Source organism: Sceloporus undulatus, chromosome 4 (genome assembly GCF_019175285.1).
Source record: "Sceloporus undulatus isolate JIND9_A2432 ecotype Alabama chromosome 4, SceUnd_v1.1, whole genome shotgun sequence".
Lineage (NCBI taxonomy): Eukaryota > Metazoa > Chordata > Lepidosauria > Squamata > Phrynosomatidae > Sceloporus > Sceloporus undulatus.
Window position 1 is genome coordinate 92,736,390 of NC_056525.1, and position 26,904 is coordinate 92,763,293.

The 26,904-nt window shown below is 39.3% G+C and overlaps 2 protein-coding genes across 3 annotated transcripts in view; both read right to left on the reverse strand.

Moving 5' to 3' along the window:
• Positions 1-367: 367 nt before the first annotated feature.
• PTGER3 (prostaglandin E receptor 3) lies at positions 368-15,415 on the reverse strand. The gene is made up of 2 exons (XM_042466132.1): positions 14,400-15,415; positions 368-1,908 (listed from the first exon to the last, which is right to left on the reverse strand). The coding sequence occupies exons 1-2, from the start codon at positions 15,246-15,248 to the stop codon at positions 1,621-1,623; spliced, it is 1,137 nt and encodes a 378-aa protein (XP_042322066.1). The 5' UTR covers positions 15,249-15,415; the 3' UTR covers positions 368-1,620.
• Positions 15,416-22,589: 7,174 nt separating this feature from the next.
• Positions 22,590-26,904, reverse strand: part of ZRANB2 (zinc finger RANBP2-type containing 2) — a 25,256-nt gene continuing 20,941 nt past the window's right edge. The window contains exons 9-10 of one of the 2 annotated variants that reach the window (XM_042463834.1): positions 24,744-24,905; positions 22,590-24,316 (exon numbers count right to left, since the gene is read on the reverse strand). In XM_042463834.1, coding sequence (XP_042319768.1) covers positions 24,253-24,316; positions 24,744-24,905 — 226 coding nt within the window. In that variant the 3' untranslated portion in view covers positions 22,590-24,252. The other variant, XM_042463833.1, reaches the window with a different exon arrangement.

Sequence of the window (26,904 nt, forward strand, 5' to 3'; positions counted from 1 at the left end):
GTCCCATGTACAAGTGGTACATGGAAGACAGTGGAGGTTCAAAGTTAGCCAGCATGCACACAAAGAAATGTAGATAAAAGGACATGGGGGGGGGGGATCTGATATTGCTACATAATGCAATATTGCACTAGGTGTCACATGGAACCAGCATTTTAATTCTGCATCTAACTTATTGCAGAAAAACATTGGCAAACCAGTCCCTAACTGGTATTGTTTCCAACCAGTTAACCTGGAGGTGCAGTGGTTAAATGCCTGTACTGCAGCCACTCGCTCAAAACCACAAGGTTGCGAGTTCAAGACCAGCAAAAGGGCTCAAGCTCAACTCAGGCTTGCATCCTTCTGAGGTTGCTAAAATGAGTACCCAGATTATTGGGAACAAATTAGCTTACAGTTGTAAACCGCCTAGACACTGCTTAGGCAGTATGAAGCAGCATATAAATGAAGCTTCTTTGTTTGTTTGTGTTTTTCTTAATCTTTTCTGTGGCAAAACTTTATAGTTTAAATTCTGTGATAATGAGCTATCTCTGCAAAAGAACTACATCTCTGAGACAAAACACATAGAGTCCACAATAACCCAAACCCAACCATATCATTTGTATAAGGAAACAAATATATAAAGCAAGTAAGGAATTTATTTGTTTGAAAAGGACCTTGGTGTTTACTGAGAATGCATAATTATGACAACAACTCTGTTTTGTATAGTTCTATTGCTACCTTTATAACTTTAAGGAAAACAGCCAAATTAGTATTCTACATAATCATGTTTTCAGTTGTGCCATCTTTCCTTGTTAGAATCAATATGAAATAGGAGCATCCTTTCTTCTCAGTTACATTACTATGTGTATGGCGTGGGGTGGAAATACAAGGAAACATATACAAATCTTTTAAGAAGTTGCTCCAATTTTAGTTGATGGTGAATCCACATAGAAACTTCCAATCTAAAAATCAGATTCTTTTCATATACAGAAGGAAAACCCCAGTGTCTTTGGCATGAACACAACAAACTGTGTTCTCATTTGTGACTTTCAAGAGACATAGGGTATCTGGTACTTTTTTTGAAAAAACAACATTTGCAGCACTTTTTAATCTATCAGACAATGAAAATATAATAATATGCCTTTTTAAGACCAAAGAATGTATTACTTCCCTGCAATTAGCTTATAGTGGGACATGCCCATGCACTGCATACCCAAATTCACAGTAAGGAAGAAGCCGTAGGCTTAAAACCTATGTTGCTCTGGTGCTGGAGCAGTGGTACAATGGAACCTTCTTCCCCTACCTTTAAGCCCTCAACACAATTTGAAAAGTGGTTCAAGAGAGTTTTCCAATCATCCAGAGAAGGCTCTTCAGATGCACAGGGGTTGCAGTCAGGAAGGGAGATTGATGACAAAAGCAGTTGCATTAGTGAAAGTACTCCACTGGATGCTGGCCAAGGAATGGGGAACACATGGCTCTCCAGATGCTACTGTTATACCACTCCCAAAATCCCAAAGTTCTTCAGCACTGGCTATTTTGGCTGGGGATCATGGAAACTTCAGTCTAAGAATATCTGAAGGGTTACATGTTCCCTGGTCGTGGTAAAAGCTGATGCAGATTGAAGTTGCTGACATGCAAGTTGCTTCATGCAGTGCTCTGTGTGATTTTGTCTGACAACATGAAGTGCTGTCCTTTCCATCCGTCCTGAGAGCAGCAGGAGATAGCATTTGCTACCTGGCAAAACTTTCGCAGAAGGATCTTTCTAAGCAGTAGATAAATCCAAGGGTCCAAGATCTGATTCAATGAGGCCAAGCGAACAGCAGTTAAGAAGAAATTGCACTCTGGCTGCAATTCTGCAGTTTGGGTTTGGTTGTAGGATTCTTCACACTTATCCATAAAGGTATGATTGAAGGTCACTTTCAGCATCATAATCTAAGAAAACAAGGTGGAAAGTATATGTTGTAGAGGCATAGTTAATCATTTAGAGACATTCCTTTAAACAACAGTCAACAACACCGAGGTAATTAGATGGCATCTCCCAAAATCACCGAGGCTTTTCAGATCAAACAGCCTTGAGACTACTGAGCTGTTTTAAAGGTCTGTTGACATATTTTACATTCCCAATCAGATTCTCATTCTGCAAAGCCATGTTCAGGATCCAAAAAGTTATGTTATTTAAAAAAGAAAAACAAGGATGTATCATTGTATTTTTACAATGTCATTTTTTGGTATTTCCTCCTTTTCTTTGTTGTATATTATGTGTACAGTATGTATCTTCTCTTTTTGTTATGGTTTTAAACATTTTCAGCTCACAACTGGATTGTATAACAATTTATTTAATGGTTTTGAACTTGCTCTTTATCTTTATAATCTATGTGATTTTGATGTATATTGTTTTAATGTTGCAAGACACCTTAGGTCCTCTGCAATGCTCAAAGGCTGGGAAATTAATTAATATCAAAACATCTTAGATTTTGTTTTTCTCACAGTTCCTAAGATGTGTAGCAGAAATGAAAAAGGAGCTGAGGCTGATATAATAAAGCCATTGTTTGTGCTTGTTTCTTCCAGGAAAAATTTGAACCATTTACTATGATTGTAAAAATTGCAATTGTATAGGGGCACTGTTTTTTTTTTTTAATGGCAGTTTTTAATTTCATTTATGTCCTTCCTTCCCTTCTCAACCTAGATTTTCCAAATTCTGGTCCAACAGTACCTACAACACCATCCTAGCTCTTCACACTGCAAATCTGCACTGCTGCTAGGAAAACTGGGTTTCCCATTTCTAAATCACCAGGAGCTGAACAATGAATAGCCAACCAATGCCTTTGCTGCGAGTTCATTTTCTCCATGTAATAATCATAAAATGCTATCAGTGTTCATAACAACTCTGCAATCCAACTCTATTTTGTAGAACTCAGACAAACATGGGGTGCATTCTGATGAAAGGCAAAGAAGTATTTATTTTTCCATGGATTATTTGCTATTTACAGGTACCTTCTCTTTTTTCCTCTCACTAACCTCCCTCTATAAAAAAACACAGCTGTCATAAACCTAGTGCCACTTAAACATACTTGATAGGCTTCACTGAAGTTAACCAGGTTCTGTTGCTACAGAATCTTTTCAGTAAGTAATTACACAGATAACATTGGGATTTGGTAGAATGGCTTTTTATTCTGAAAGGAGTGAGAAATGAAATCCCCATAAATTTTGTCAAAAAACCACTTCTGAAACATTTCAGCTTGATTTGAATTGAAGAAATATTCTTGTGAGGTTTTTTTTAAATAGTACCTGATTCTTAGAACTGCTACAGGCCACAATTAGTATACTTTCCTTGTACCATAAAATCTCTATAGAGATTTTAGATGAGCCATGATGTCAACACATGGTGAAACAATAGGACAATTACTTGATGGATTCCACATCTAATCTCTAACAATGCACCTAATAACTTTGCTCTAATCACACAAACAAGGCCATGTGAATTGCCTTCTTGTAAAAACTCTCTGTACTAATCACTCTCTAGCACTCAGGTTCCAATGGTTGAGACTAGGTTCCTACATTATTTCAATGAAACGGTAATAGCTTCTTCCTGAATCATACAGGAAGAACTTAGATTGCAGCTTCTCCCTGTGTAACCATCAACATTATAGAAACTGGATAATGTTGGCATAGGGCATAGCTATAGTATTGGGTTCTTCCCATGTAGTTTGGGCATTCAGATTACCCCTGGTAGCACAAAATGTTGCCACATTACTAGATTATCAAAAACGTGTTGTGAGAGCCTGTTTTAGACTTTTCTTAGAACCAAAACTGAAAGCATAAATTGCCAAAGCAAATGAAGAAGCAGAAGGGGAACTGTGGGTAAAGCCTGGAAAGTTACTCTTAAAAATTAATTACAGTCAGCCCTTCACATTTGCAGTGTTGACCATTGCGGATTTGATTATTCATGGATTTTATTAATATGCACTCGAGAACTCTCTAGTTCGTCCGCCAGAAGTCACACTGGAAGATCTAGAGATTCTAGAGAGAACACTTCTCCAGGCATTTGTAGGTCCTCTAGCACAATTCTATAGTCAGCTTTTGGCAGATATTGACCATGGAGTTGCACTGGAGGACCTAGAGAGTCCTAGAGAGGTGTTCTCTCAGGTTAAAAGTAGTGGTATTTTTATTTGCGGTTTTTCCACTTTCACTGGGGTCTTATCATCCTAACACCATTGAATGTGGAGAACCTACTGTATTTACAGTTATCATTCCAAGCACCCCAAAACACAGTTTACAAGGTTTAAAAATAACGTTGCTTTCCCATTTATCTAAAGCAACTAAAATAATTATTTTTTCATATACCCACTAAAAAATCTGGCCTGTGCGTCGAAACATATTCTTCTCCCCACTACCTCGTATCATTCTCTCTTCATCATGCACAACAGAAGAAGAGATAAAGTACAAACCAGCCATTGAACTGTGTGATATTCTCCCCACTTCTTAGTGAAGCCACACTCTACCACTATATATTAAAAGTAATTAACAAACATTAGTTATGCCATAGAAGGCAACTCTTACCTCTAGTAAGTTACATTGTAACACTGTTGTACTATCATTATTGGGAAAAGAAATGAGTTACAATTAACTGGTTTTCAAAACTACGGTAGTTGTTTTGAACTCTGGCGATGGATAAATAAAAAAAGCTATGGGTGGCTCATTTTCTTGGAATGACAGACCTTGGCTGCTTTCTCTCCATCTCAAACCCTGAGATAGCTAAAGTTCTTAGAATATTTAATCATGATCAAAACATTACATTATTAGCATGACCACGTCTGACTAATTCTCTTTGTTTATATTACAGCTCTCTCTGTGTATTTAAGTTGCCTGTCAACTTATGGTGACCCCATGAATTTCATCATTCTTAAGCAAGGGATACTCAGAGGTGGTTTTGTGGGTTCCTTTCTCTGAAATAAAGCCCACAGCACCTGGTATTCACTGGTGGTCTCCCATCTGAGTACTAACCAGGCCTGACCATGCTTAACTTCCAGGACATGTGTGGTCGAACAACACCAGGGTGTAGTAAAAAAGAATCAGGCAACAAGATAACAAAAGTTTTTAATGGCGAAAACATCCAAAGCTACTATTTTAAATAGATAAGTCCTAGAAGTACTGTTTCCCTTTTTATTACAGGTTGGAATAGTGGTTTGAGTGTTAAGACTACAACTCTGGAGACCAGGGTTCAAGTCTCTGTTCAGCCAAAAACTCATTGTGTGACCTTGTCACATGTCCTCAGCCTCAGGGGAAGGCAATGGAAAATCTCTTCTGAAAAACCTTGCCAAGAAAACTCCATGGTAGGTTTGCCTGAGGGTTATCAGGTATCAGAAATGCCTTTAAGGCACACAACAACTGCAACAACGAAGTACACCATTTCCAGATTCCAAAATTCTCCAAAATCCAAACTAGGTGGCTGAGATAGAGACACCTTTGCTCTAATTCAGTGTACACAAAATTTGTTTCATGCACTAAATCATTAAAAATATTAAGTGTAGAATTATTCTGAAGCTATGTTTGTAACATATACAAAACATAAATGATTTTCCTGTTTAGACTTGGGTCCTATTTCCTAGATAACTCATATAAGCAAATATTCCAAAATCCAAAAAATCTAAAACTCAAAATACTTCTGGCCCCAAGCTTATTTCCCAGGTCTGGCTTTGTCAAAATGCTTCTAGCTATGAGGGGACTGGACTTGGTCTTCCTTGGGGAAAAAAAGAATTGCTTTATTGGAAATGAAATGTAACAAGTGCACAAGCAATGATTTCAGAGTGGGAAAGCAGTACAGAGACAAAGGTGGTAATGGGTAATTTTCTCCAGTGCTAAATTCAATTATGGTGGGAAATTCTCTTCATTGGACACCTGGGATTCCTCCCTCACACAGTCAGTTTCCCCTCTTTTGTTTCTTGCTGATATTGCCTCCGACAGACTGGATGGAACTGTTGACTGAGCCAGGCTGTGACTAGTATCAAAATAAAAGATTAAAAGAAAGCTCAACAACCATTGAAGTTAATAAGTGGTGATTCAGGAGGGGAGTGTATTGTCTACGTTCATCTTTGTATCTGTTCGTGTAACTCCTACAGGGCCACCATTTTAAGGTCTACTGAAGTACTGTAGAGTGAGAAGCAAAGTTCACATTTGGATTCAAAAGACAAATGATGGATATGTGCAAAAATAAACTGCAATGTGTGCCCCCCCAACAACCAGTGTACTTTAAGAAATGCCTTGCATAACTTTAAAAAACCCTCCACTATACCACTTGATCTGGAGATATAGGCACTCGTAGGATTGATCATACATGTTTGAACTGAAGGTGGATTAGGAATCTTAACCTAGGTTAGAGTGCTGTATGTGTACACAGATCATTTACCTCAGGACCTTCACCTCTGTATTTTTAGTATAATCTGAATTTAATGAGGGCAGAGATATTGCATTTCTGAGAAACAAAGGAAGTCTAACAACTCAGGCGACATAATTTCTCTCCCTTTTCCTTTGTTTCTGGTCCTTTTCAGAGATACACTGGACAGAGCTATATCTGTTGACATGCCCTGTCCACTATCTGCTACAGCACAAATCATCAGCCACCAGTTGAATGACAGTGAAGAGACCAATGATCATTCACTGATAACAGTAGAAAGGAAACAGAAAATTTGATTAAAGAATGAGAGTTGTTTCCTGGGATCCTGCTGCAGGAATTGCTTAGGATGGTAAGGTTACAATCTTCCCACTCTTGCTTACTGTGAATTAAAGTGATGCAAGAAAGTGGTTCTCAATATTTAGTCCTCTAGATATTTTTGGACCTCATCTCTAAAAATTCCTGATCATTATTAGTCACATTAGCTGGATTGTCTGGGAGCTGGTGTCCAAAACATTTGGCTACTAAGTGAAGTTACAGTGACAAGCATTCTCATATGCCTAGTTAGAACAAACCCTGACATATAGCAGGGTGAAGGCTTTAGCATCATAGAAAAAGAAGACAGGAACTGGCAGCTCTAGGAGCTGCACCTACAGTTTCTAAAGCAGCAGTTCCCAAAGTTGGTCCTCCAGGTGTTTTGGACTTCGACTCTAAGAAGTCCTAGCTCGCCTGGGCAATGGTCAGGAATTCTGGAAGCTGATGTCCAAAACTTCTGGAGGTCCAAAGTTTGGGAACCACTGTTCTAAAGTGTTACCCTTAGAAAAGGGGCACTATTTTGTCTCTAGGTAGCAAAAACATTTTGGCTTTGGACTGCCCATATACTAAATGATGCTAGGATTCTCATGGCTTGGAAAAGCACTGAAATCAGGATATTGTTACCATATATACTCGTGTATACGTTGACCTCATGCCTCATGTATAAGTCAAGGGCAAGTTTTATGGCCAAAATCATGAAATTTGGTATGACCCGTGGATAAGTCAAGAGCTAAACACTGTGGCATGTTACAAAAGATCTAAAGGGGGAAACAAAGCACCTCTTCCCGCCTTACTTCTCCCTCTCTGGACCTCTCCAAGGGCCATAGTATTGGCATGGAAAATCTCTCTCTCTTCCCCTCCTGTCACCCCTAGGATTTCCAAAGCTCATGGCTTACAAAACAGGGTATGAGCCTCTCTCTCTCTCTCTCTCTCTTGACATCATCATAATTTTTTTTGTTTATATGATTATTAACATCTTTGCCTGATGAAGAAGCCGTTGATCTTTGAAAGCTTGCAACATGCATTTTGTACATTTTGGTTGGTCCAATAAAGGTATCACTGTTTTGTGGATTTTGGATGTTATTCTGTTTTGTTACATGGCCAACAGAGCTGCCCCTGGTTATTTTCTGGATGAAAAACAATGTGACTTAACTTTGTTTGAACTTGCCTTCAGTTTGCAAGACTGTAATTTCACGCAATGTGGTCTTTCAAATAGATGCATCCCTTCTAATGAGCTAGGAGCTTATTGTCTTTTTCCATCCTTTCCTCCTAAGCTAGGCATGGGATGTTAACTTTAATACACAGATTTTATCGCACACCTCTGTGCCCAGGCAGAAGGCATCCCATACCCAATCTGGACTTCTCCTGCACCTTGCAAAGAATGGGGAAATCCCATTCTTTCAAAAAGTGCTACGGAAGTCTGGATTGGGAATGGGATGCCTCCTGCCTGGACGATAAAATCCATGTGTAAAAGTTTTCATTTTGTGCCTAGTACGGGAGGAAAGGATGGGAAAGGGCGGTGCAATAAACTCCCTAGTTTCACCCTGATAGAGTACTGGTTTTGAATCTCAGTTTTAGCCCATGGAAGAGAATATATGGTCTGTGGTAATCAGGTTCCCAGGGCACAAGTGTTAGATATAAAAAATATCCCTCTTGAAATAGCTTTTCTCTATTACTAACTATTGTTGCCCCCCAAAGTGACATTTCCCAAGCTATATTTCTGACACAGTCCCTCTTTCAGGTTTGTCTGATGAACAAACGTTTTGGGAGAGCCAGTGTGGTGGTGTGGTTTGAGTGTTGGGCTACGACCCTGGAGACTAGGGTGCGTGCGACTTGCCCATGAAAACCACTGGGTGACTTTGGGCAAGTCACATGCTGTCAGCCACAGGGGAAGACAATAGCTAACCACCTCTGAACCAATTTTGCCAAAGAAACCTTTGATAGTTTTGCCTTAGGGTCGCCATATGTCCAAAACTACTTGAATGCACACAAACCACTTTGTATAAATGGCTACCAATGGAGAAGGATCTCAACCAGGCTGTAATTCCAAGGGATTCTGTAGCTGCTGACTGCATGTGTATTACAGCTGTGTGAATGAAAAAAAGGATATTGCATGGCTGTCTTGTTCTTTAAAAATGTTTGTTGTACCCTGTGCATTTATTTTTTACCCATATTAATGTTCAACTTCTCCTTTTTCTCTTCAACAGATATAAAGCAACCAACAAAAGTAGAAATGTAACAACAATGTGAGACAGTTAACAGATAAAAAAAAATACCAACACTACCCCATCACACAAAAGGGTACAGAATAAATGCTTTAAAAAGCAACAATACATTTCTAGCTACTACTGAAGATAGTGGGCATAATCATACACACTCAGTTATCCTGCTCTCATACAGAAACCATTGTAATTCTCTTCTCTTCTCCTCTCATTATTGCTATAAGAACATTTTGCTATGCCTTACTGAACATAATTTTTGTTTTCTGTGAAATCAGGCTAATTATTTAAGATCAACGTTTGTCGAATAAGCTACTGTTTAAAAAGTGGTGTCATGAACAGTAACTGCAAAATATGTTAACTGCTGAAACTCTAACTCATGTGATAAACTCCTAAGAGGCTTGGCAAGTGAGATCTCAAGAACTACCTTTTCCCTTACATTCTCCCTCACGTGTTTAGCTGTCATCCAAGGCACGACCAGTAATTCAAATTCCCCAGTCACCAGGTCTACAACTTTTTTGGGGTTACATCCACCAAAAGACATCTACCAAACCCCATCATTTAAACCGTTTATGTGTTACATAAAAATTAGTTCTTGTTGAAGCCATTTCATTAAACATTTCAAGAATCCTTGATTTTTTTTAGTCCTTTGCTGTTCTTATAAACTGTTATTGTTTTTAATCTGTGTTTTAAAAATTGTGTTTACTTTTCAAAAAATAAATCTTAAATACATCAACAAAGATTTTAAATATAGTTGAATTTACATCTTCACAACCCTGCATTCTTTCGAAAATAGCCAAGATATAAAATAAATACACTTATACAGAATTTATCTGATACTGATAAACATTTAATGGAATGGATTCTTCTCAGGATCACAGCCAGTGATGAAACGGTTAAAAGCCTTCTTCACTCCTTCTGTGATCACCCATAATTATCTGCTTCCCCTGTCTCAATGATGCTATTTATATGTGCAAAACTGCACATTAAATACAAATTTATGCTTAACATCACATCTGGTTTGTCTCGCATTATCCGGCCACAAACTCTTGACGCATTCAATCCTACATAACAGGTGCCCATAGTTTGACCTCTTCTCTATCCTCCTCAAAATTCCATATATTTCCATCTCTTGACAAGGTTCCCTGCCAGTGCCGCTAATGTTTTCCCTAGTGTGTCATGCCTACCTAACTTACCAGAGGTTGAGCTCAAAGGAAAATACAGACAAACCAATCTCCTATGGATATGCTTTGTAAAGGTGCATATTTTCACTTCCTTTTAATAGATGTCTGATATATTCTTAGGAAAATCATTTTTATTTTACCTGCCACAATAGAATATGGATGTGTTATATTTGTCCTACAGCAACATAAAACATTATATGAAATAAGGCCTGGAGACAAAATAGGTAGATTGTTCTTGCTCAAGGAGATGTGTTTCCAGTAAGGGCTTCCTATACTTCCAGAAGGATTCCATCATTTTAGATAAAAAGACCAGACACAGAGACACAGGAGCCAGGATTTTATGTGCATAACCCTTGCTGGAAGGAAAATTTCTCACTTATGTACAGACACGATATGGTTATTGTGCAAATGATCTCCCAGACTGAAAGATTACCTGGAGCCAGACATACATAATTTTGTCAGATACCTGGGAGCTGGAATCACCAAACATTGAGAAGAGGAAACAGCAGGTTTGTTTTTAGCTGCTGTTGTTCCCTCTTCCTGGTAAAAGATTTGGCTCATGCAAGTGTTTCATGTATGGGACAATAATGCCCACGGCTTGTTGAACATTACGAACACTGACCCAGAATCTGTGCTTTGTTCTCCTTGCAGGTTCTCACAGGTGAAGAAGTGAGTCAGTGCATTTTAGAATTCAGACTGTGGATTGAGACAAAGTGTATTCCAATGGCCACTCAGAGATTAAGCACACTGGTTGACCATGGACCAGTTATTATCTCTTACCCTCAACTACCTTGTAATGCCCTGTAAAGCTCAGAGCTGGGGAGAAATAGTCAGGTCTATTCCTGTGAGTGCCTTGGAGGCAGTGAGAATGAGGGATGGGTGAGAATGAAAATAATTACACTACTAGTTGTAAGTGGAAAGAGGAATTCCAACAGTGTCTCCCCCTGTGTCTATCATTGGTAGCAACTACGTTGGAACTGTTGTTGTGTGCCTCCAAGGTGAATCTATCATAGGGTTTTCTTGGCAAGTTTCTTCAAAGGGGGTTTGCCAATGCCATCCTGTGAGGCTGAGAGAGTGTGACTTGCCCAAGATCACCCTTTTAAAAAAAAAGCACAAGCAGGAAATCAAAGTTCCCTTTTATCCAAAGTTGTAGTTCAGTGCTCAAACCACTACACCATGCTGAGCTACAGAACTACAAATACAGTTGTTCCTTTGTGCATGGGCTGAAAAAAAGCAAAATGTTTAGCTTAATAGTAATTAGATTTGCTGAATAGTATAAACAAAGACTTGAAAGCTGAAGCATTTCTTTGCTCAACCAGCCTAATATAGAACTAAATATAGAAGTAAAGACAGACAGACTAGACGGCGGCAGACTCATGAGTTCTGAATCAGGTTGCGCTCTGTTGATTTCTATAAGATTGAAAAGGGGGAAGTGTTAAAATGAAATGTAAGTGGACATGAAGAGGGTCCAGAAACCTTCCCTAACATGCCTCCCTCTCCCTCTTAGCTGTCTTTGTCAGTTTCCAAGATCATAAGTATATCTTATTGAGAGAGTAATAGCCAAGGAGCAACAGTTTTAGTTGTTGTTTGCTTCAAAGTCATTTCTGACCCATTGTGACTCAAAACTGAATCTATCACAGGGTTTTCTTAGCAGAATTTGTTCACAGGGGTTTGCCACTGCCCTCCTCTGAGGCTGAGAGTGTGTGAATTGCTTAAGGTCACCCAGTAGGTTTCCAGGGCTGAGCAGAGATTTGAACCCTAGTCTCCCTGAGTTCTAATCCAACACTCCAGCTATTGGAACAGTTACTGTATATACTTGCCTATAAGTCAAATTCATTTTTAAGTCGAGGTCAAGTTTTGGGGCCAAAATTATGGATATTGATATGACCTGTGGATAAGTCAAGGGTAAAATTTAGCAGCATGTAACAAAGTATGTAAAGGCTGAAGTAAAGGAAAACGATGCTAAAGGTCTTTAAAAGCTTTGACAGGCATAACTGTTTGTGCTCACCCTAAAGGCTGGATGGATGAGAGAGTAGAGGGGGTTGATGTTTCTTTTAAGTGCTCCGAGAAGAGATTAAACTCTGAGCTTTCACCAGAGCATGGTTCCTTTTTTGATAAGAGTTAAGGTACCATACTTATGTTGACCCATGGATAAGTCAATCCAGGCTTTTTGGCTCATTTTTTTTACTAACATTTCTAGACTTGTGCATGAGTATATATAGTATTTTTTTTATTTCTTAAACAGTGTATCTCACTTTTGCAGAAATGATGCTGAAAGATGCTAACAAAAACAAAACAAAATATATAAATCTAAGAACAAAGCTGGTAAGATATGTCAATAAATAAATAAATAATAACCAGCAGCTACATTGGGGGTGGAGGATTTTTGGTCCTTCAGATGTGACTACAATTCAACTACTATTAGGTTCTGGGACTGACAGTTATGGCCAATGCCTTGAATTAAACCAACTGCAGCATGTTTACAAAGGTTATTCTTGGTCGGGTTTACCAATTGGCTTATATGGCCAAACACCTGTCAATATAAAAACATATTTGTATGCTAACTGCATACAGGAGATGTATTCATTATCCCCTCTTTCTCAGTCATGTGATCCTTAAAATCTATTAACTCCTTGTTTTATGGAAAAGTTATAAGGCTATCCCAGATAGGAAGCAAGTGTCCTGTGATTGTGTTGTTACTTTATGCTCAAATACCTGTTTCCCAGGTTCTTCCAGTAACATATAGTAAACAGCTATAAGTCAACCTGGCACTCAGTTTGGGTCAAAATAAGTTCTTAATTCTCTAAATATTTACATATCAGGAAAAGCAATCGGTGACTTAAATCACACAAAGCTTTAACCTAGAATGGGTCTTGACAATTTGTGTGGCATGCTTTATATAGAAGACTACCTAAGCAGGAAACACTCAGTAGTCTTCCAAGAGAGGCGACGGAAGTTCATGGCTGGTTGGTAAAGCACATGCTGAAGGTCTTCGATTTAATCAGGCTGAAGGAATTGTAGTCCAGCAGCAACTGAAGGGCTGCAAGTTCCCAGACTTGCCTCAGATACCTCAGACTCAAGAGAATGTTGGTATAATTACATCTTAACGCCCTGTTATGTTCTCAGGAGCAGCTGCTTTGGACTTCAACTCCCATTATTTATCACTACTGGTCATGTTACCTGGGGCTGATGGGAGTTACAGTTTAAAAAATGTGAAGAGCACCAGATCTGGAAGGCTAGGCTAAAGAGATACAGCCAGTCAGTGTGGACAAAATTGGACTAGATAAACAAACGGCACTGAAACTTCAGAAGATAGTTTCCTATTTGAGAGAAGAAGTGATTGTTATTATATGCACCAAACTTTACCAGTGGCAAAATCTTTTGTGGTTTTTTTAAAATCATGCAAAACCTACTTGACCAATGGTGAAATGAAAACAATGGGCTATAGATATCGCAGATAAAACACTTTCCACTAAATTCTGATGCTACCCTCTGACACAACCAGGAACATGAAATGTTCATCTCTGCAGAAAATTTTAGACACTGAGAATTTTACAAAAATACAATTCCAAATGCTCACTAATATCTGTCTGTATGCAAAGGGATCTTGTAGCACCTTTGAGACTAAGTGACAGAAAGACGATGGTAGCTGGAGCTTTTGTAGGCTTGAGCCTGCTTCCTCAGATGTAATATCTGTCTGCCTCTCTTTCTCTCTCTCTCTCTGTGTGTGTGCATGCATGGATGTGCAGGCTGCATAAATGAATGCTCAGTAATAAGGTACAGGTTTATCTTTAGAAAAATACCATCTCTCTCTCACTCATAGATAGGCACTGAAATACACACTCAGTAACGTCATGATGAAAAATTCTGAAAAGTTGTGGAAAGTTATAAGCAGTTGGATGGCAGAATTGTGAAGGATATATTTCAGAGGAAGGCAATGACAAGCCACCTCTAATGAATCCTCACCTAAGAAAACTCTATGAAATTCATGGGATCATCATAAGTCAACAAGACTTGAGGGTGCCTTTGCTCTCCCCCACCTCTCTCACACCAAACATACAGAGTTCTCACTGGTTGACAGAAAGTAGGATCTCTGCTTACTGTCTCATTCTATTCCTGTCATTCCTCCAAGGCTATATAATATGGGACTCATTCAGTTAATATTTTTTTTCTTTGGAAACAACTGATTTCTACATTTCATACCTCACTCTTTGAGAGGTTAATTCCCACCAGCTCCCCAAAGGGAAAAGCACCAGCCATGCCTTATGAAGTGGGAAGAGCCAAGAGCACATAGAACAGAGACAGGCAACCTACCAAGAGTGGGGACCAGCAGGCAAAGAGGACGCACATGATCCCCAGCAGCTGAAGCAAGGTTTCTGTGGCGATCCTGCCCCACTGCCTCCTGGATTGAGATGCTGAGCTTTTGGATCGACACCGACACACCAAAGCAACTATGGTGGCCACGTTGCACGCCACAGTGATGCCGAGCGAGAAGAGGCCCAAGAAGGCAAAGGTTGATGCAAAGATGATATTGCCCACCCTGGGCCCCTCGCGGTCCTTTGTGCCAATGAAGCACCATGTGCCTGGCCACTGAAGGGTATACTCCCCGACACCGATGACAGGCAAGAGGGCAAAAGCAAAGGTGGCCAACCAGACACCGAGAAGGACAGACTTGGTTACCCGGGTCTTCATGTGGCCAGCATACCAGTGAGGAGCCCGGATGGCCAAGGTCCGCTCGACGGCCATGGCGCTGGCGATGAAGAGGGGACAGAGCCCAAAGACGGTCATGCTCAACCCAAAGAAGGTGCAGAGGCGGAAAGACGGGTCCACCGCCCGCCACTTTCGGTTGGCCAAGTAGACCGAGATGACCACCGGGCTGGTCAGGAGCTGCCCAATCAAGTCGGTGAGGGCCAAGGAGCCGATGCAGAGCAAGAAGGACTTCTTCCGCTGGTTCTCCTTCTTATGGTAAGCGCGGGAGACCAGGAGCATGGCCAGGCCGTTGCCCACCAAGCCAGTGATCATCATGGTCAAGGGGAAGAGCACTGAGACGGTGCCACACTCCTCCTCTTCCTCTTCTCTTGCTGGGAAGAGGGTGCTGTTGCCCTTGGCCAGGGCCATGGTGGTCAAGTTGAGGCGCCCCTCAGAGGAGCTACAAGGAGTCATGGCGAGGGAGGGAAGAGGCAGCCTCAAGCCATGCTGAGGAGGCAGCCAGCCTCACACTGAGAGAGGGAGGGACTGAGTCCCGCGCTTTTAAAGGGCGAGGAGGAGGGCTCCAGGGAGGCGGAGCCTTGGCTGGCTTTGGCCATTGGCCGGAATTTGGCCTCACAGAGCCTGGAGGAGGGTCGCCTGGGTTCCTTTCTGTCCCCAAACAGCTGCGTCTTCTCGCCAAAGTCGCTTTGCGCGAAGGCGCAGCTGTTTGGGGACAGAAAGGAACCCAGGCGACCCTCCTCTGGGAGCAAAACTCCCTCAGAAAAGAGGGCTCCTTCTCCTCTCCCCTTCCCCTCCTCGCCCCTTCGCTGTTCTCATCAGAAAACAAGACCGCCTTCTCTTCTCTCGACCTCTGGGGAAGAAAGCTTTGGAGGAGAGCCTTTTGGAGAGGCTCCTGGCTGAGGCTGCTGAGGCGAGGGCGCGCTCTAGCGGGAAAGGAAGGCGCCAGGGGTCTCTCTCTCTGTCTCTCTTTCAGGGGGGAAATATCCCTACCCAGCCCCAACCCCCTCCGAGGTTCTCCCCCAAAGCTTTGGGCCCTTGGAGGGAGGCCACCCCCACCGCAAAGGCGCCCACAGAGATGAGGTTTATTGTTATTCTTGTGAATAATATTTATATTATCATTAGAATATTGTTATCGAATAGCAATGGCAAACCCCCTCTGAACAATGCTTGTCAAGTGACTTTGCTGTATGGTAACATCTACACAAATCCTACAATAAAGCATGGGGGGGGGGGTGCTGAGATGTGCTCTGTTCTAACCCTCCAACTTGACACCAGTCCTCCCCCTTTCCTATCATTCTATTTTAATATGAAACCTCCAGTGATCTCCCCGAATGAATGCAGTTGTCCCAAGAAGCCATTAAATGACTGGGGTGGTCTGGGCTTCCTTAAGGTGGATCTCCCATTTAGACCAGTGGTCAGCCAGCTAGTGAAACATTAGCCTCATTTGGAAAAGATCTAAAGGTCCAGAAGTGAAGCAGCCAATTTGACAGCTGTCATGGGAAGTCACTTTGTGATTATGCACTGTAGAAATCGTCTGTCCTGAATTTCTGGCAAACTTTGTACGCCACGCATTTAGACTTATTCCCTCAACTAAAAAGACATGCTTCAGGTTCTTTTGGTTTGGTGCTACAACATCCAACTAGAGCTATACAAAGTACAGTACTGTATTTGAAGTGCAGCCAAATCCTTAGCTCTGGCAAAGGCAGCATCCTCCACAAATCCTCTTCAGTGAGGAGCAATTACAACTAAATAGCTTTTGTGCAATCACATTAGCATCTTTATGATGCCTTTAACCCTAGTCTTATCCAATGATGCAACTACCTGACAGGTTTTCTTCTTCTATTACCAACTCCTCCTGGATATTCACACAGTGTCTAGAAATCTTACCTGTCATCTTGAGGGTGGCAGATTCACGCATCAATGCAAGGTAACTGACCACTATTTTTCAGACCCAATTTTATTCTGCATCTCAACATTTTCATCAAGGGTGCCAATACATATCCCCAATTAGATCTGTGGGTATCTTTACCCTTATCTATGGTGGTATTTGCCCCATTTGAGAATTCTAGTTTGACACTAAAGCTCCATGACCCTCACTAGCCCTGCTCTTTAGTTTGCTTATTCCACGAGGATGCATCTACACTGTAAAATTACTGCAGTTCCACACCACTTTAATTGCTACGGCTCTATCCTACAGAATCCTGGGTTTTGCAGTTGTGCAAGGCACCAGTATGCTTTGGCAGAGAAAGCTAAAGAGCCTGTAAAACTAGACGCCAGAATTCCATAGGATGGAGCTACAACACTTAGTGATGTATGTCAAGATGCATTGTTTCTGCAAATGCACCCTGAACTGTTTTCTTTTTTAAGTCTCCTAAACTGAAGACTTCTAACATGAGCGCCAGTATGGTACACAGTGGCCAAGAGTGTTGAACTTAGGAGTCTTCACAGGGCCATGAAACTCACTGGGTGACCTTGGTCCATTCTCTCAATCCAACTTACTTTGCAGCTGTGAAAAAGTGGGAAGGAGAGAAACACACAATGCTGTGACTTCACTAAGGGAAAGGTGGAATACAAATGCAATTAACAACAATCATATGCTACATAATATTCCATCCCAAATGCTTCTCCCATGCACACTTTTGTGTGACAAAAAGACAATGCTGATTTGGAGGTCTTATTTTAACAATATGAAAATTAGTAATCATAAAGTACTAAAAGGACATTCTCAGATATACATACCTTCAGAGTAAGGATGGGCAGAGTTTAGCCCTGGATCTATTGACAGTTCTTTGGTAGACTGTTCACAAGTATTTATAAGCTTATAGACTGTTAAGGTTTCAAAAGCAATAAAGTTCCAAAACACACTACAGAAATAATCCACTTTGAGACCACTTTAACTGACCTGGTTCAGTGCTAGAGAATGTTGGGAATTGTAGTTTATTGTGGCACTAATGCTCTGACAGAAGCTACATGCCTAACAAAACTACAGTTCCCAGCATTCCCTAGCACTGAGCCAGGGCAGTGAAAGCAGTTTCAAACTGGATTATTTCTGCATCACAGAGTGTAGGTTCCTGGTCCCCTCACAGGTGGCAAAAAATGGCAGTGACAATCTATAAATAGTCAAATCTGCAGATTGCCAGCCTGCTGAAACAGAGGGTCCACTGTTAAAATACACAGTATAAACACACAAAATTAAAGTGTTTATGTTGCCCATGGAATAGATACATTGGGCTAAGCAATGAAGGTTTGTAGAAATAAGCATTTTCAACATGCATCTTTATAAAAAGTTGGAAATAATGTTCTACATAGTGCTAAAGGTCATGCTCAGAACTGCACACCAAATCTTGAGACTGGGGTACCACTAGGATGGCCTCTCCAGATGACCTGAAGACCTAAGCAATTTTACTTCCTTTTCCAGTCTCAAGTTCTACTGCTGCTAAAATGAAGAAAGCTTGTAATCAGTCCCCAATCCCGAACGTGAGTTCTACTCTGTTCTGACAGGGAAAAGAGATAGCTTTAGTTCTACATGCCAGGTATTTTTCACCAAGCATTCCAGCAGAAGCCAGCCTACACTGCATTGGAATGGTATTTTTCTCTCATTACAGTTAGAAACAGTAGGCTGCAATTAATTCCTTGCAGTGGTTTTATATGTTAAAAAGGGCTGACGTTACGGATTGCACAACCTGCAGGTGACTGCCTCTTTGGCTACTACTTGATAATGACTAAGCTGCTGCTCATTAGGTCCCCTGTATAGTAAACCTCATTTCATCCCCAATTATGAAAAAATATTATCAGAATGCAGTACTGGTATCTCAGCAAAAGTAATTTCCTAAAATGAAAAAATATCTGATTTAAAACAGATTCCCAGTGCTGTAAACAAAACTGGAGCGAACTACCACAGAAGCACACTGAGCGTATCTTTTCTATAAAATCTTTTAACAGTGTTTAGAATGGAAGTTTAAATTTATAGACTTAGGCCCAAGTAATAAGCAATATTTTTTAATTCAGTTAAAAAGCTGTAAAAACATCTGAGATGTCCATCTGAAGTATTCCTTATTCCAGTAATCTAGCTATTATCCCTTGGAAAGCTCAATCTGTCCCAAAGAAAATTAGGTTTTATTTCTACTTCTACATCAGATTGGTGCTTTTCAACACCATAGATGTTTATCGATACTAGGCTGTATTTCTGTTACTGGAATGATTCACTTTGAATTTATCATAGTGCTTTTAGGGAAATTCAATAATTTATATTTACTGATGTTATTTACATACCATCATCACTGCTTTCTAAAAGCAATAAAACAATCCATAAAAAGCCACTGCAAAAAGTTCAGTATATAAAATCGTGCACAAGCCACAATTACTTAAGCACATTTACTAAGAATTTAGTTGTTCACAAAAAACGTAAAAATATAAATGTATAATAAAAACCCTTAAATTTAGCAACATTTTAAAAATCTATCAGCTTATTGTTCTTTTTCAGTGGCAGGCACATACTAGTTTCTTCTGTAGATTCAATTATCAATCTGACAAAACCTGCAATAAGATATCACCATTTGTTGCTTTTGTTTTATGTTCTGAAATTACTATCATCCCACCTAAAATAGGAAACTCTGGTAGCCCTGTGCAGACTTGATGAAGCAAAAGGAGTAAAGCAGACTGAATGGAAGTTATTTATTTTTAACATATGCAGGCCAGCATACACTCAAGATGAGCATACACTCATGACTTTTTTCCATACCTCTCATTTCTGTCACACACACAAAAAACAGGGGCTTTATTCTGTCTCATCCTAGACTTACCACTCAAGTTTGTATGGGATGAAGCCAAGAAGTCAAAGCGCTAAAATAATTGCAACTTACCTTGGGTTGGAAACTCCCACCATCATAGATCTCTACTGTTATTAAACCACAATTGGCTTAGGTTGAGAAAGTGAACTCAGACACCACACACTCACTTGAAATGTACTGCCGCACTGTTGCTGATTCCACTTGTTCCATTTACTAATGCTCTTCAAAGTCTCTTGAATGTGGGTAACTAATCCATACCAATCAGTAATCAATGTAAGTAAGTATTAAGATGTGCTGGAGCAAACTTTACTGAATTCATATATAAGTGCTTGGGGCACAGGTGGTAGTGATTGATCAGGAAAGTAAACTAGGGTTTGTGGTAGACAGCTCAACTAAAAATGTTGTCCAGCTTATAGAATCTTGGGTTGATGATATAGTAGGCAAATTCCTGAAAATGAACTGAAATAAACTGAAAATGAAACTACTTGTTGTCATAATGCTTTTATACAAAATTATGGTGGGATCATACTATCTACAGTTGTGATCACCGATCTCAAAGATAAAGCTGAAAGAGATGTAGACAAGTACAAAAGATCAAAAGGAACCTGGGGCTTTATGGCTAAGAAAAAAGAGAAAAGAGGTAATAGTATGAAAGATAAACAAATGTGGATAGGATTTCATCCCTTTCTTAGTTTTACAACCCAGTCATCGAAAGCTGAACTGTAGAATCTTGTAGCAAATTTGTAGAAACAACGAAGTTTGTAGAAATTACAAAGTTAGCTACAAGAGGTAATGAGTAGTTAGAATTTGAAAGGGTATTAGAAAATTCATGCATTATTATCTAGTAGGGTGGCTATATATTGCAAATATTTTTGTACTCATTTGTGCATTTCCTATAGGCAGGCATCTGACTGGTTGTGAGAACAGGATCCAGGATCTCTCTTATGTCCAGGTTTAATGTGAAACAGGCCAATCTGATTCTTACCAAAGAAGTCTGAAGAAAGAGGCTCCTCCCTCCATAACTGTTGTCTTCCGGCCTGCGAGGGAGTGACCAGGCAGGCCCAGCTCCATCAGGGCTAGCCTGAAGAAGAAGAGCCCTCCCTCCAGTCCATCTGCCTTGGTCCAGACCTCAGAGGGAGAGAATAACCACTGGACCTCATCCCCTTTCCCACCACCATTCCCTTCTCCTTTTGTGTCATGTCTTTTAGATTGTAAGCCTGAGGGCAGGGAATCGTCTGATCAAAAATAATAATTGTAAGCCGCTCTGACAGCCATTAGGGCTGAAGGGCGGGGTATAAATACCATAATAAATAAAATAAAATAAAAAATAAAGTAAGTCTGAAAATTATTTTTGGTGTCCTGTGAAGAGTCTTTCAGAACCTGTGAAATACTGATAGTACTTGACCTTAAGAGAGATCACTAGATTAACTGAACCCGTTCTCAGGAGATGAAACTTACTGGTTGTTGCAGACCCTATATTCTCCTCCAAAATGTAAGAATTCACAAGAACAAAAAATGGGCAAATATAAGGTTTTAACATTGCTGAAATCCAGGTGAGCAAAGAAAGTCCACATCTTTCCTAACTTAGGTCTAATAGAATAGTGTCTTGATTTCTTTAAATACTTAAAACCACAGTAGAAGTGCATGTAACTAATGGGTTACATGGATTTAATTGTATGTATTCTATTTGATTTTAAGTTACTCTTGGTGCTGTGAATGAAGCAAGGTGAAATATAATTCCACTTAATAAAGCTTTGGTATACAACTGAGTGGTGGTTTTGATGTGCTGGAGCTGAAGAGGGCAACTAATTAGATTGAACTTTACTACAAATTATATAGGAGATTTGGGGCGGGGATACAAACAAAGTGAATTTTACTGTTCTCTTGTTAATATTTTTAAAAGAATTGTATTGTAGAACTGCCATTAACCACTGTCTCAGTCGATTCACAAGCACTACTATATATTAACTGTGACTGGGTGAGGAATAGATGTTGGTGATGATAAAGTGCGTATGCCAAAAAGATGACATCAAGAAGCACAAATGAAGACTGTTGCCATTGCTGATCACTGCCACTATTGCCATCATATCCCTAAATGCTAATTTTAGTAGATGAGGTTTATATTAAAATGGTTAAATCCAGTATCTTGCTTCTGGCTGTCACAAAATTGGTGCTCTTTCTTTTTCACTGTGACTGTCTGGCAACCTAAAAACCAGCACTGGAAAGGTGATTGTGAGAAATTATCTACCATTTGGAAAGAGCCTCTGCAGGATCTCTGGCCTTCCAGAAATGGGAGCCCTTCTCTTTATGGATGGGGAAGTTTAAATTCAAACTTTTATATGACAATTTTATTTCCATTTTGTATCTTTTAGACTTTAAAACACTGCAGAAAGTGCTTGTGGGTAACACATTTATCACTCATAAATGTTCTGAAAGTCAAATTGTAGAAAACATGAATTGAACATTGAACATAACATTAAACACCAAGAAATATAACATTATGTATGTCTGGGCATATTGTGGATCTAAAATTCAAATTATTCCAAGCCACTTTTATAAAAGTAAATGGAACTAATGTAGGGCCGGAACAGACCAGCAGGAAGGGGCAGCTTCAAGCCACCCCCGCCAGATGCCTTGGGACTGCGGCAAACACATGCCACAGTCCCGAAGGGATCCTTCACAGCTGGCTCAAATAGGAGCCCAAAAGATCCGCTCCTATTTGGGCCAGGTTTGGGCCACCTTAGGCAGTCCCAGTGGAACTTTGGGTGTACTGGTGGTGTGCGGCATCAAAACAATGTGCTCCCAGAGTGTCTTGAAGCCGCCCCTGTGTGGTTGGCTGGGCAGCTTCAGGGCATCTTGGGGGCGTGCGACGTCTAAATGCTGTGCCCCCAAGCTTCCCAAAGCCAGATTTTGCAGCTGGTCTGTTTCAGTCCTTAGTGAGCTGTTGTAGATTTTCAAATTATCCAGCTAAATGTGCTTAAAATACAAGGAAAATAACATTTTCTTTGATTTGCATGCTTTATTTACATGTCTACAGAATTATATTTTCATAGAACACACCAGTACATTTTAATCCAAGCCAAATGACACCCATAATTTTTTCGTAGTCATTCTAGCCTATCATTTGCCAAGTTTAAAAACTGGTTAGGTACAATACTTAGGAATATAAACCACAAGGATAACTAACTTTAACATGTAGCATCTAGCAAATCTGATTTTCACAATTTTAGACAGACTTTCAAGAAGTCAGAGGCACAATTACAAGAGACTAACTGTTCTTGTGCAATCTATGCTACCTTTAGCAAAAGAAAATGATACCTAAGAGAAAGCAATAAAGGATTGCATGGCATTTTTAATGCAGTTTATCCAAAATAGTTCTACAGCAAAAACGTTTTGCTTTGTCTTTGATCAGTCCAAAAGAAATTTAAGATGTTCATGAAAGAAAGGAAAAAAAAGGTTCTACTCCATTTGTTATTCTCTGCAGTTTGCTTTACAAATCAGATGTTACATACAAGTGATGGCATACGGCTTGTTTCCGTGCACAATTAATCTCCCCTAACATACTTACCTTGGGATGTCACTGAAGATAACATATTTTTCTCCCAAGCAAAAGGAACTTAAGAATGGTCAGTATTTAACAAATATTTGCTAGTAACACAAATTTTATGAAGCATTTTAAGCCATAAATTTACATTAGTCCAAAAAAAAAAATATTTACAATGATTTGTGGGTGAAGAAGAGTCATGGACGTTTCTGCAAGAGTAAACCTGAAATAAAAGGTTTCCCAGTCTGATTTCAGTTTAATTGACTTATGGAAATGCATTTTAATTTTACATTCCCACTCCTTCGTAAAAAGTTTCAAAAACTCTAATGGGTTGGTTCTTAATGCTTTATAGTACTTTGTTAACTACATTTTACCTGCTAACATTTTATCTAGGAAAGAACCAACTATCAAGAACCAAAAATTTAGGAAGCACAAACTAGAAATCTTAGAAGTTATATGTCACCAGGAAAATATACATTCAGCATAACAGGATACAGTGAAGCTTTTTTCCCTTTCCTTTGCCAACTATCCAAAAAATAATATAATGTAATTTATAGTGATTTATTTCCTCATTTGTGTGAAAAGGCATTTCTTCTCACCACTCTTAGCAGAAGAAGATGGCTATCCCTTTGAAGTATCTTCTGCTATTGCAACTCAGACATACTGGAACTATGAATAATTTCTTACTGTTTTTGCAGAGGGTACAAGGGAAAGAGAGCTAGACCTCTCTGTATTAACATCAATCATACCATCCCCTGAACGGTTTCGCAATGAGTAGAGGTAAAGTCTAAATGACAAATCAGGGATGCATGTGAGATATGAAGTTCCTGGACAAGACCTCAGACAGCCTTCACATTTTAAAGCCAGTCAAATCAGGAAGGGGGCAGAGGCACAAATTTTGCAAGAAAAACAAAACAAAAAATACTACTCACCTTTCAGGGGTCAATTTATGGCTTAAAATATTTCACTATTTTATTTCATGAATTAAAATAGCTGCAGTTTTCCATAAAACATGCACCTCTACTAGCAGTATTTAGCACTTCTGACCAAGTAAGACACCAACTTCTTTAAAATGTCTCATGCACCAGACTATGTTTTTTTCTGTGTTTTGAGTTTGAATATATTATTTCTTTTTAGAACTTGTACGGGATCCAGAATGAGACGATCCAGATGATGACCTGCGATTTCTGGAAGATAAAATGGGAGAAAGCATGCAAACAAATTAAGTTTGAATAGTTATGATTGTAACAGGTGATAAAAACGGAAGATAACAAAATAAAATGGGGCAGGATATGAACAATATCATTTTCTGGATTTAGTATCTGTTGTAACTGTATAAAACAGTCCATGTAAGCTATAGAATTCTTAACTAAGCTGACTTTCATTGCAGTTCTAAAAGAAAATGTTTTTTAAAATTTCCATATCTGTAATACATATATATTAAAAATGATAACTGAAAGCATATGAAAGCAGTTTAGAGCTTGGCAGAATGAAAGCTACAAAAATAAAAGCTATGTTCAAACACACACAATACTAAAAACATTTAGCTTTTTTTCTAGTCCTCTCACAGTCAACATTGAAAGAACAACCATTGTTATTCTACAAAACCCAAACCTTTCAGGTGACCGTGATTTCGTTCGCCTTTTTTTGCGATCACCAGATGACGATCTAGATCGGCTTCTCTTTCTGTTTCTCTCAGGGGAAGATGACGAATGAGAGCTCGAGTAAGATCTTTTTCTTGGGGTTGAAGAACCCCTGACGGACCTGGAGCTGGATCTTTATTAAGAAATAAATCAGACTTAATTCTAGCATAAATAATGAGAATATAACAATCCATAATGCATATCAATTCCAAGTAAAACAGATGATAAAATGGGATCAGATCAGTGCGTACTTACTGCTGTGATAGTAAGGACATAGCATTTAACATCTTTCAGAGGAGTTTCTCAATATGGACTGAGGCCATGCCAATTCTCATTTTTACCAGGATGTACCACATACTACAGTAAACCTTATAGTGGCTTAAGCAATTGTGTGCTTCTTGACAACAGTAAATGAGAGATGTATCTTTTACATTTTTAGATATCAGGGGAATTAGGTTAAAATTGCTAGGGCAGATGTTTGAACAAAATATTAACTAAAGAAATTAGGAAGATCTGGGGGTAACAATTGTTTACAGATAAACAAGATATTTGGAAATGTAAATTTCAGCAAATTTCCTCAGGGTGAGGACCACTGGCAGGTCATGCTGTATTACAGAAAAAATGCTAAAGTTATTTCACACTGAGTGGTTAAATAACTGAAAATTAGGGTATTACTGAAAAAAAATATTGAACTAGGTAGATACTAGTCCAGATCAACAAAACAATTCATAGTGTTCTTATCAGTATACAATTTATTTTCCCATTTTTCAAAAAGGTAGGCGAACTGTGTCTGGGTAAGGCTGGGGCTTTAGGTCTATTTTCTTTTGTCAAAGCTGACAAAAAAAGTTCAGTTACATGAATTAATTAAATTTCAATTAAAACAGTAAAAGTCACAATTACAATGCATGTATGGGGCAGCAACCATTATTCTGCTCATGAAATGAATGTGACTTCCTAAGCCAATAGTCATATACAGTAATTTCCACAAACAAATGGGAGTGTCAGTGTGAACTTTATTTTGACTAACCAAGATCTGATTTATGAAAACCAAAAATCTCATAATGAATAATTGATCATACACAAAATTATGCAGAAGTCAGTCCTGCTGAGTACAATCTGTGTGTGTGTGTGTTTCAATTATATTGTTATGTTTCTGAGCTGTCTTGGGTTCCACATGAGGTAAAAGGCAACATATAAAGGTTATAAATAAACAGATACATTAAATAAATGCAACAGATCTTAATTTTGATTCTTAAAGTGAACCAGATGGAAATGCTATTCTTCAAAATTCTGCAGAGAATATCATTACAATGGCAAATGTTTTAACCTGAGGCAGGGCATGATTATACAACTGTAACTTAAGAAGTGTTTTCCCAAAGGACAGAAAATATCTCTATAATATTGTACACTACCATTATATGAAGAACACATAGATGCTCTAAACTCCATAGCAGGTAAAGATGGTCACATCTTTAAATGTATAGTTGTTTGCTATATGCCATGAAATTTTTCTCTACTATGATTGTCACTAACTGTCTCCTTCAGTGTACAGTTGCCCCCTCCTCATTTGCGTGGACTTCATATCCACGACTCTTGCTTGCTTGCGAGGAGCAAATGGAGGGATTTGAAATGGGGTGCCCAGCTGTAGCCGCTTGCAGGCATGCACCTTCATTCAAGCCTATAGGGCTTGAATATGTGCAAAATTCCATTTTCACAGGGGAGTCCGAAATGGATTCCCTGTGAAAACAGAGGGCTGACTGTATATGGAAACATGCATTTAGACAAAACTCCAAGGAATTCTTGGAAATGGGATGCCTAGGCATACTTCTGCTATTTCCAGCTAGCTTCTCCATTACGATGGGGAAAAGTAGGTAAACTCCAAACAGAAATCCTAACTAAAAGAAGTCCTATCAATTCATTTTTTTCTGCTAGGGGCAAAAGAAAATGAGAGCTGTACCGAACAGGAAAGGAAAAGAATCTTTAAATATAACAGCTCTGGACTGTGGCCAACTATTCTAGCTACCTGTAATCTGTAAGCCGCTTTGATCATCGCGGAAAAGTGGGATAAAAATAAAATCTATTATTATTATTATTATTATTATTATTATTATTATTATTATTATTATTATTAT

Bases quoted from the DNA above. Each gene is read 5' to 3' on its own strand.
- PTGER3 (XM_042466132.1), bottom strand. From the start codon at position 15,248: ATGACTCCTTGTAGCTCCTCTGAGGGGCGCCTCAACTTGACCACCATG. The intron at 1,909-14,399 runs GTAGGTTGCCTG...TTGTTTTCTTAG, and splicing joins CCTGCTGGTCCCCACTCTTG to ATTATGATGCTGAAAGTGAC.